Source organism: Scomber japonicus, chromosome 14 (assembly GCF_027409825.1).
Source record: "Scomber japonicus isolate fScoJap1 chromosome 14, fScoJap1.pri, whole genome shotgun sequence".
Lineage (NCBI taxonomy): Eukaryota > Metazoa > Chordata > Actinopteri > Scombriformes > Scombridae > Scomber > Scomber japonicus.
In genome coordinates this window covers 18,743,109-18,754,044 of record NC_070591.1, presented here as the reverse complement: position 1 = coordinate 18,754,044, position 10,936 = coordinate 18,743,109, and the positions used below count along the sequence as shown (strand labels likewise).

The 10,936-nt window shown below is 42.3% G+C and overlaps 1 protein-coding gene across 4 annotated transcripts in view; it reads left to right on the top strand.

The window, feature by feature from the left end:
• The window catches only part of slit1a (slit homolog 1a (Drosophila)), an 85,992-nt gene that overhangs the window by 640 nt on the left and 74,416 nt on the right, over positions 1-10,936 (top strand). For all 4 annotated transcript variants that reach the window (XM_053333346.1, XM_053333349.1, XM_053333348.1 and 1 more), the window contains exon 2: positions 10,806-10,877. In XM_053333346.1, coding sequence (XP_053189321.1) covers positions 10,806-10,877 — 72 coding nt within the window. The remainder of the gene's footprint in view (positions 1-10,805; positions 10,878-10,936) is intronic.

Sequence of the window (10,936 nt, the reverse complement as noted above, 5' to 3'; positions counted from 1 at the left end):
AGTTAAGTTTGACTTAAAGTTTAAATTTCGTGAAATAGGACCATATTTGCTGCTTTTACTGTGGTTATCTTATTTTTTGTTATCTTTTCCCCACTTATACTATGAATGCTGTCTGTGCAGCACTGCACCTCTCCTTATCTCCCCCCCCCCCTTTTGCCCCTTTTCACTTTCTTCTACTCCCGGTCAAAGATTCCCCTCTCCCCCCCTCTCATGCCCCTGAACACTCACTCCGCAAATTGTTAAATCATGTAGAAAATTAAGCAAATCTGCTACTTAAGTGAGTCTTGCACGAGGATCACGTAGCTGTCTTGTAAAACGGTGGGAGGATGGGAGACAGTGGGAGAGGTGAGGCAGACACCGGCTTGCAGAGTGGAGTTTCTCTGTCTTTTCTGACATTCTTCTGAAATATTCATCAGTAAATCAAAAGTGAGGAGTGCAAGGGGAAATAGATTGTTCTATTTCAGCTTTTAGAATATCAATCCTGAATAAAACATGCAGTGGGAACAGAGAGAAAGCCTGTGTCAGAGACAGTACTGGCATAGTGGGAGCTGACTGCATATTTTATGCTTTTCATATTTAATTTCTAAGAACACCTTCTTTTTTTTTTTTTGCCTGGCAGTCTGCATGTTTCCGGGTTGCTTATGTGCACATGCTGGTTCAACACTGAAGCAGAAAGGAAACATGGTCATTTTGTGGTTTCTTTTTACATAAATGGCCATTCACACTGGAAATATACCCTGCCCCTCCACTCAAGAGCATTTTTGTGTTAAAAGTTGTTTGTGCATTCATAGGTCATGTACAGCAGGGGATTTTATCGTTGTAGCATCTTTAGATCTATTCAAGCATATCCATCTGACTCAGAATGCAGCATTTTAAACATGATGTGTATAAAGGTCATGTGTAATTTATTCCTGGGTCATTGGCTTTTTTTGTGTGTGAGTGTGTGTGTGGTGGTGCATGAATTAGCTGTGTGTGTGTGTGTGTGTGTGTGTTTGTGTGTGTATGTGTGTGTAGCTCATGTAAAAGATACCTTGTCTCCACAGAGAGGTACCATGCAACAATAGAGAGTATCCTCCTCTGCAGGCCGTTATATAGGGTGATTCATCAAGGTGATTGTGCAAGTCAGTGCAGCCCATCCTGCCCCACATGATGGTCCCATGTGCATGGCTAGATTTATGTGTATGTATGTGAAAATTACGTGAATAAAACTGTGCGACCACTACTGCAGTCAAAGAATAGTAATGAGTTACTCAAGTCTTTATAGAATTGTCCCATGAGTTGGTGGTCCTTGTCTTTGGGATAAAATATTAACAAAAGCTTTTCCTCTGTAAAATTTTGTTTAAATTAGAAATATATCATGTGTGTATTATGGCAAAAAGTACTTGGGGAAGGGGTAGTGTTGGGAAGGAGAGAAGGTGCAGATGTGAAAAAGCAGAGGAAAGCAGAGGCTAATGATTTACGTAGGCCTCACTTCATTTTGGCAGGCTGTTATTTCTCTGTGTTTTAGGTATTTGTTTGGATGAGTGTGTTTGTGTGTGTTTGTGTGTATACAGGGTGATGCTTTAGGGAACTAGTGTGTGTGTGAGAGAAAGAGGGGGTTGGTTTTGGGAGAAAGTGCGTGTGCGTGTGTGTGTGTGTGTGTGTGTGTGTGTGTGTGTGTGTGTGTGTGTGTGTGTGTGTGTGTTTATGGGGTAGGATGTGTGTATAGAGGGTGTTGAGACAGACAGCAGAATCCCATTTGCACTTGTCAGTGTGGGTTTGGATCAGGTCTGACCCCTGCGCTTCTCAGACTGAAGCCTGTAATGAGACTGTGAGCTCTTCGTGTTAAAATCACACCCTGCTTCGTACGGGGGCCACCGGCCACTCCCTCCCCCTCTGGTCCTACTCTGCATCCTCTCTGTCTCCCCATCTCATCTCTTTCCTTGCCTCTATGTCGCATCTACCTTGTCTCCGATCCTCATCTACATGCATCTGTTGTGGCGAAATATCACATTAAGATGGTAATGACATGACATCAGGCGGCACCAGCATCTCTAAAGCTGATTTACATGACTTTACACAAGCAGTGAAGGTTGTTGCTTGAGGTTTTTTAGGTGGACAGGTACTGACCAAACCTGCATCTTTCAGCAGCCCTGCTGCTTAGATTAGCCTAAGTGTGTGCCTCATCTGTGAATGAGTTGATTTGCAGAAGGGGAGGAGCTGTGTGTGTTAGCGTGTGTGTGCCTTCATCTAATTGCAAAAAGCCAAATGTATTGATGAGTGTTTCGTGCCAGATCGTTCCCTGTACTGAGATTCGGGGGCATGTTGGCGCTCCTCCAAAATATGGGAGGTGGAAGCTGCACACCATATGTGTGTGTTTCTTTTTGTGCATGCCTACATAAATCTGATGTTTGTTCATAAACTTGAGCATGCACATCCATATATGTGAGTGTGCATGCTTGCGGTGAATAAGTAATGTTAGATGAAAACAATTGAGGTTTTGGTGGTGTTTGTAGATGAGGAGCTTCCTTGCTTCGATAACCATATTTATGTATTTGGGGGTTTGAGGTGGGAGGTATGTATGCATGTGCCAGGGAATGCCTGTGGTGTTTTTGGCATTGGCACATAGCTGGTACAACTGACAGCTCACTGGCCACCTGATCCATAATTTACCCTGACAAGACTGAACACAGCAGGCCCACTACCTGCCAACTTTGGCTATGTGACAAAAGTGAAAGGAGACGAGATGTGAAAAGACAAAGAAGTGGGGTGAGGCGTGGAGCTGGGGGGGGATCCACATCATGAGGATCCTTGAAGGGGAGATTGCACAGTAACTGAGGTGGTAATCACTAATGAGGGGATTACTGTACAGAGGAGTGAACAGTCATGTAACTCAACCACGACGCTAATGAATGAAATAACGAGATTATGTTATTTATTATAAAGGGCAAACTAGGTCTAGCCCTGAGGCAGACTGAATTTCATTCAAGTTCTTTTTTACAGTATAATATATCCATCCTCATAGCTGGTAATCCCGTGAGGAGTGATAATGCCTGGAATGAAGATCATTCAGAGAATGTTTATGCTCAGTAGAGGATTGTGAAATTACAGGCCTGGGACTCAGTGAGTTCAATTTACTGCCTGCACAACACAGCTGTGGTCTTTTCTCTTGTACTCAATACTGAGGTGGACGCCATCCCTCTCTCAAGCTTTGTTTTGAGTTTAGCATTTTGTAAGCTGTCTTGAGAGTCTTCTGATGAAAAAAAGTATATTGTGCAATACAGGTGGTTATGGGTATTGTGAAGTAGTTCCTCCTGTAGCACACTGTGGTGTTTTTAATTTTCTTATTGGTCTATACAATTAGCCAGCTTTTTACATTTTACTTACATGTATGATAAGCATGTTGCTTGTCAAAGCAGAGAGATGACAGACAGCTGAGCATCAAAGCCAGCTGTTGTGTGTCTAAACTCACCCAAGACCCACTGGTCTGCTCTCCTGACGACGCAGCTACTTTATGTATTTGATGGCACACATGAGAGCTAGGAAATGAGTCTATCAATGGAATCTGTTTGTGTGTGTGTGTGTGTGTGTGTGTGTGTGTGTGTGTGTGTGTGTGTGGGTCAAATAACTGCTTCTACAACCAGCTTTTGTCTCTCGTGTGCATGTGATTGCTGATATATAGTGTGTGCATGTGCATATGAGTGTACATGCATGATTGCCTTGCACGCCTATCTAAGAGTGGCTGAATCTTAGTAGACCATGAAAATTGAATTAGGAGAATCCACCTAGATCGCCTTTCATCTCTCAGAAGTCCATCTTTCCTTTTAACAGACTGGCTAGCCAGTAAGAAGCTGGCAATGGGGAATGATGGGGGTAGTGTATGTCTGTGTGTGTGTGTGTTTAAATGTGCACATCAGTGAACACTCTCCTGACACTGTAGATATGCCTTCATAATCCACATTTCACGCTAGTCAGATGCTTTTGATGTGATACAAGTCTGAGAGGAAATTATGGGCAGCTTTCCAGATGCAAGGAACACTTGAGATCTGCACTCGACTGCACACTTATTGTACCCGTGCTGTGTTCAGTGCAACAGTTTTATCATGTTCATTCTTAAAATATAGTGAAACAAATAAAAGTTCATCAGATACAAGTCAACACTCTGCCACCCCATAGAAGAAATTTCGTGGCTTTGAATACAAATTATATTTTAAGATTCACTGTGAGACTAAATGACTCACTTTTCTCACTAGTTAATTTTCAGTTTATTGTAGTATTATTTTGTCTATCTTCAAATACCTTGTTTTGTTGAGATTTTTGTTGAGATTTTATATGACAAAGACAACACCACATTCTCACACATTCTCACGCATTTTTGCTTGAAAAATAATTTTCTGTTGATTAACTAATCACTTAATTGATTAATTGTTTCAGCTTCAATTTTTTTTGGGAGCAATCTTATCTCATCTTTACAGAGTGTACTCAGTGGGAGAGACAGACATACATAATACAACTCTTTATTCTTGGGGACCAACAGACAGATTCAGCACACATGGAGCATCCATCAAATGATCAGTCGTCAGTGCATGTGACTGTCAGGCAAAAACCTTCTCCATCTTCTGTGTAGAGTAACCAAAACATAATAGGCTGTGGCAGAGCAGATGTTTTGTCCACATGATACACATGATACAGTCAAAGTATACATTCACACTGTCTAAATGCCTTCATGTGAGACTCAAAACCACAACAGAACCTCAGCGTCTGTCACTAAACAAACTACAGATACAGTATAAACCATGAAAGACCCTTCAGTCTCTGCTTCTACTACAGCTCACTGTGCGTTCTGTTCCCAGCCTGTGGCAGTAACACACATCGGAACAGATGTTTAATTGATTCACTTTGGCCTGTGAGAGTGTCATAAGTTATCTATGTTTGATCAGAAAGTGTCTGTGTGCTATTTTTCCTCCCATGTCTTTTTTCCCTGGCTGCCTTTTCCCATCTCCTAGTCTCTTTCCTATCTGTGTAGTTTTTGTTCACATCAGCATCTGCTACTTAAAAACCTTTGGTCAAGGTTGTAGTTGTAGTGTGAAGGCCAGGTAAAACAGCTCAAGACAGATGCTTGGATTAGGGGCCCCGTCTTTTACCTATCGCAGTTTATAAAATTACAGGCTCTACATGAAACAGGATACCATGCACTGGTCAAGGCTCTGAGAAAGAGTTGTCTGTGTGTCTGTGCGGGTGTGCGTTTTGACTGTGTGCAATACATGTGTGGGATGTGCCTGATGTTTACCTTTCCTATCAGTAATCTTGCTCCTGAGGCCTGACTGAGCAGAATGAAAACTGTAAATAGCCCTTGAGGAGCCCAGGAGCCGGGAAAACACTCTCAGACCTAGTCTTTACATACTGCACACTTAAGACGCTTGCTGGTTGCGCACACACACTATAAATGTACAGTTGAGGGCCTAACCGCTCGTCTGAAAGCCACATTTCAATAGAGAGGGAATGTTTTGTTCAAGCTGAGCAGAAATCTGGCCTCTTAGTGTGGATAGAAGTGTTCCAGTTAGGTTGAAGAGTGTGTTATTTTGGTTATGGTGGTCTGCTTCCCCTCTCTCTCTCTCTCTCTCTCTCTCTCTCTCTCTCTCTCTCTCTCTCTCTCTCTCCCTCTCTCTCTCTCTCTCCCTCTCTCTCAGTGTCTCTATCTTTGAGTAGGAAGTTGTTGTGAGCCTGTATGGTACCACCATATACTGTTGGACAAACTAGTAGGTAGGTCACTTTTTCCTCATAGTCTACGAGCCGTCAAGGCCTCATCTCTCCACTGTCGTTTCCCAGACAGCCCGTCAGCTCTTCACAGCTCCCCTGCTACTCGCAACACTCCACCACACCGCTGCACACCGTCACTTTCAGGCAGCTAACAACACTGTCAGAGAAGCTCCTTCTTCTTTCTGTCTCTCAGTGACTCTATATTTTCTCCACCTCTCTCTCTTCCTGCGTGTTTCACGGCTGTCACGTCCATATGTTGTAGAGTCTGGAGGAGGAGGAATATTACTTCCGCAGCTTCTCAACCTGTTCAGTTGATTCATTAGGGAGAGCACTTGCTGGTCTAGTCACATAGCATTATCGGGGTGTGATTGTGGTTAATGAGCATCCATGCTTAGACTGTATACAGGACCTCAGACTTTTGGTCATCAGCTTGTTTCCACAGTGAGGAGTTTGGGCAACACATTGCCACCGATCCTCAATCAGCTGGCTTCTGCCTTCCCTGCCAGGCTAAAGCTGTTCAGGACAAATGGTCCTGTGGAGCCCGCAGCAGCGATACAGAATGGCTGCACAGCAAAAAATACACACCTTAATAAGCCATTTAAATCTAGTGTCCACAATTGAGGTGAATACTTTAAATGTCTGTGCTACTCTAAGTGGCTAATTTGTTTAACACAAAAAGTCATCAGTTTATCACTTGTTCTTCTAAACTCCCGATGTCTCGCGGGTACAAAAAACAACTTTTGTACAGATTAAGTGATTTTATTTTCCATGTATGGCAGGAGCTAGAGCAGCAAAAGAACTTGGAAGAAGTAGTTAATGGAAGCAGTGACAAAGAGGTAATTCATTGCATTGAATCACTGATCATTAAAAGCAGATCTATACAGAGTACAGCACATTGTTATGTTCTATGTCCTAAATGTGATATTGAAAAACTGGTGTAATAGTCTCAGGAAGATTTGCACACAGTTCAGTTTGACTTTGATCTGCAAAAGAATCCTAAATGTTAAACCAATTTTGAAAAAGTGTACACGTTCGATCTCTAGCTGACGTATCATCACATTGCTGTTTTGTTCTGTGCCTGCTTCTCTAAGTGCATGCAAGAAGAAAAAAGACAGGCAGTAAGAAAGGAGTGAAACTGCACAGCTGTTTTGACAGCAATAGAGGGAGAAGTACCTTTATGATAAAAAGCATACTTTTTTCAACTTTTGAAATGCTATTATTAGCATGCAGGCAATTAAAGCTTGCAATCCTGACCACAATTATTTTTCTGCTTAAGTTTTGCCATGTCTTTGGAGTCATTTTTGCATTGCTGATTGTGCTGTGATTGCAGACATGAGATTATTGAACTCAAGCTTGATACCTTTATGAACAGCGTCCAACACCAGAATTTGGACACAGTGCATGCAGATAAAGAGAACCATAGAAGTCAAATCTGTGACATTTTAGCTGATCAATGAAAAACAGACAGCTTTGTGAAACTGTTGTGATGTGTCAGCTTTTGTGCATCTGGTGAAAAAAACAAAACACGCCATTAACTCAATAGAGTGGTCTGCTTTATTATGCTTCCTTTTAAGATACTGACTCATCATTTTGCCTTGTTTGGAAGCCCGCACTGTCTCACTGCATCTTCATCTATTTTAGTTCTGCAGCGTTTCTGCATAAATCGATAATGTCGGTGAAAAGATGTGCAGCCAACAGTAGTTTCTCCTGTGATCATTATGTTCGTTTGCTCTGGCCAGCTCCCAGCAGAACACAATTGTCTTTCCCACGGGCATTGTTTGTGTATATGCCAGTAGGTGTGCTTGTGTGTATTCCTTGATGAAGTATATTTATATGGTCTTTGTGTATGTGTGTAAGAAACAGAGCAAATGTGGATATTTGTATCTGTGACTGTGTCTGTGTGCAGGCATTAGCGAGTCAATGTGTTTGCTTATCCTCCCTCTAGTCTTGGGGTTCCATTTCATGTAAAGTTTCTCAATTCAAACCAGGTCCCTTTCAGACCTGAGGACCTCAGCAGCTGGCAGAAATAAACATAATGAGTTTTTCAGCGTTATAGCAGTGCTCTGAGCCCCTTTGAGTTATAGAGCTGTGGAGCGCTGGAGCATAGCTGCCGGGTGTCCACCCATGGGAAGGTGCACCAGGAAGTACTCCCAGGCATCAATCAAATGGGCACAGAAGATGAAGAAGGATTAGATAGTGATGTCATAAATCCACTGGCTCTCCAGGAAGTGTGTCAGCATTGGGAATCCTTACAGAGTTTCCAGAGGATGGAACAGATTTGACTGAAGCAATTGGGAGTGGAAATCCTTCGCTGCAGGAACTGAGAATGATACTTAATAATTTTCAGCTTCAAGAGTAATACCGCATTAATAGAATGTGAAAACCTGCACAGTCAGTACTGCAAAACATCTGTCTATGAAAGGAGTGAACGTGCCTTTGCTGCTGTGCCAAAAGCTATTGCTTAGTTTTCTTTGATTGTAATACAAAGAAAATAGCAGCAACTGATAATGTAGCTAATAAACAGCAGATTTTTTTGAGACATTGACACATTGTGTATTTCATTGGCATGCAGTGTCTTTATTTAGACATGGAGAGTTGAGCACCTCTGACTACAGACTGTATGGAGCACTGCTGAGTTCATATTCTTTTACCTCTCTGTATTTAGATTCACCTATATTTGTTCATCCATGCAGAACTTAACTGACCTTTTTTATATATACCACTGCATGTGTGTGTGTGTGTGCACATTCTTCCCTATCTAAAGCTAATGTGAATCCCAGCTACTTTCAATCAACTAGAGCACTGAAGCATCCTCACAGACAAGGGAGTAACTTGGCAAGTTACCTCAGAGACATCCTCTGGGTCAGCAGACATCAACAGCTGGGGTCAAACAGCAGGAGCTGCTCTTATCATAGAACATACTGTCCACTTTAATTTCTGTTTATACAAAAGGTTTGCATAGGACAGTAAATCTCATAAATGTACAATTTATGGACTATTGTAACAGTTACCTGAAGAAGGTCACGTGAAAATGCACAAGCCATCAATCCTTGAAGCAGATGAGGTGCTGGTATATTGGCATATAGTGGCATATTATTACCTAGGCAATCTTTTGAGAACCTGATTATCACCTGGGCAATTTTTAAGGAGTTGAAAATATTGCATTGTTGCTGTTGCAAAATGTCAAAGGAAAAGGTCAGAATATATCATAAACAGTGTGGATCCATGGATTCATCTCAACAAGTTTAAAACTTCACAAGCAGCTGGTGGCATTTCAGGATTGCCTAAATGGCACTGCATTGCTGAACAGGTGCATGGCCAGTATATGTTTTTTCAAATGGACACTTTCAGTAGGATAATCTAATATCTTCTGAAGACATTTCAGAAGAGTAAATTTAGTTTAGTTGCCAGATCTCAACTTAAAAAATACCCTGATATGTTTTGCATAACAGCTTTGATTAGTCAACTCCGGAGTACACACAGAAACTGTGGCAAGTCTCTTATTACAGGATAAAGCATGACCTTATTGCTAGGGGAGAAAAGTGTGGTTTTACTTGTTTATGTGTGAGTCATTTTTCCTCAGATTCCTCACTACTACCCCTCACTTTAACCAGCTCTCTCCCTTTTCCCCTCTTCTACCTTTCTCCTTTTTAATGTCCTCTGGGTGTCATCAGCAGTGACCACCCCGAAGATAAGACATTGGGAATCCAGAATTATATGCGAATGTATGTGTGTGCTTATCTGCGTAAGCACCTGTAATGAGCTCCACATGTGTGTGTATCGGAGCCCAGGCTAATGAAGCCCAGTCCATTATTTATTTCCCGTGGCTCTGTCGCTTGGCCTGTCGATGCACCTGTGTACACACGCACAGACATGCATTCACACATGCACACACACACACACCAACTACCTAATGAACGTTCTCTTTAGTACTGCATAGCGCTACAGTCCCCGGAGTGGTCATTAGACAAGAGAGGGAGAGAGACCAGTGCTTTCGGCATACTTTTGGAACCTGTTTTTTGGTTGGGCTTTGAGGCGAGGGATTGTTGGGGGGGGGGGCAGGGTAGCGTGGACCCATAATGTTTGGAAATAGCAGTAGCACAGAGAAACTCTGCATATTCTGATTACTCTAAATGCCTGGCTGGCTTGGTTTGCCTGCTTTGTCTGCTTTTTTCCCCGTCTGTCTTGACAATACAATGTGCTGCTGTAGTTAAATATGCATCTTCAACAGCCTCCTGCAGTAACTTAGGATAATAAACCTTTCTTACATCAGCTCAAGTAAGTAAATAAATTCACCAAATAATCTGAGGATGCCACAGTCAAGTTCAGCATGTTAACATTAGACTCAATTAAGTAACTCTTTGGAAACAGTTATTGTCAGCTGGTAGACATGGGTTATTTAAGAACCCAGCAGCATATTCAGACTCTGTCTTTATCAACTATATTGTCTCTCCCTTCTTTAGCAGCAATGGCCAACTCTCAGCAGGGAGGCTGCTCCCATTATATCCACAGCACTTAGCTTTCTGGCCTTGTGGCCCTACCCAAATCCCCTTCGCTGGCTCCGGCTAATCCTCACCAGTAGTAGAAGGACATGGCAGACAGACAGAGGCAGGGGGGTTGTGGGTGTTGGCGAGTGAGGGCTGGAATAGAAAGACAAACAGGCAACTCAAATGTGTGTTACATTTTAATACATCTTATAATATGTCCCAGTGGAATTAGAAAGGAACAAGAACTTCCCTTGAACACACTACAATATACCAGTAACATCACATCCAAAGCTATTTTCATTTCATAAAAGCACCAGCAATTAAAGACATTCTTAGCACACCTTACACCAGAAGTATGCTTTAGCACACAATGTGGGGCTATGTGTGTGAGTGTGTCTGTGTCACGTATGCCTAAATGTTTGGTTATGGGTGTTGAAAAGGATCCTGATAGGATTTTGAGTCAGGTATCAGACAAAAATGCATCCATGCCACTGTTTGCTTTTAGTCATCAGGCTGAACAGGTCCAGAGGGAGACTAAAGATGAATTATTCATATATGTTTGCGTGTCTGTCTTTGCAGGGAGCTGAATGGAAATAATCTCACACGCATCACCAAGAGTGACTTTGCTGGACTGAAGTACCTCCGAGTTCTGTAAGTACTTTCCTTCATGTTTATGTGTGATGAGGAGAAGTTTTTGTCTGTGGTGCATG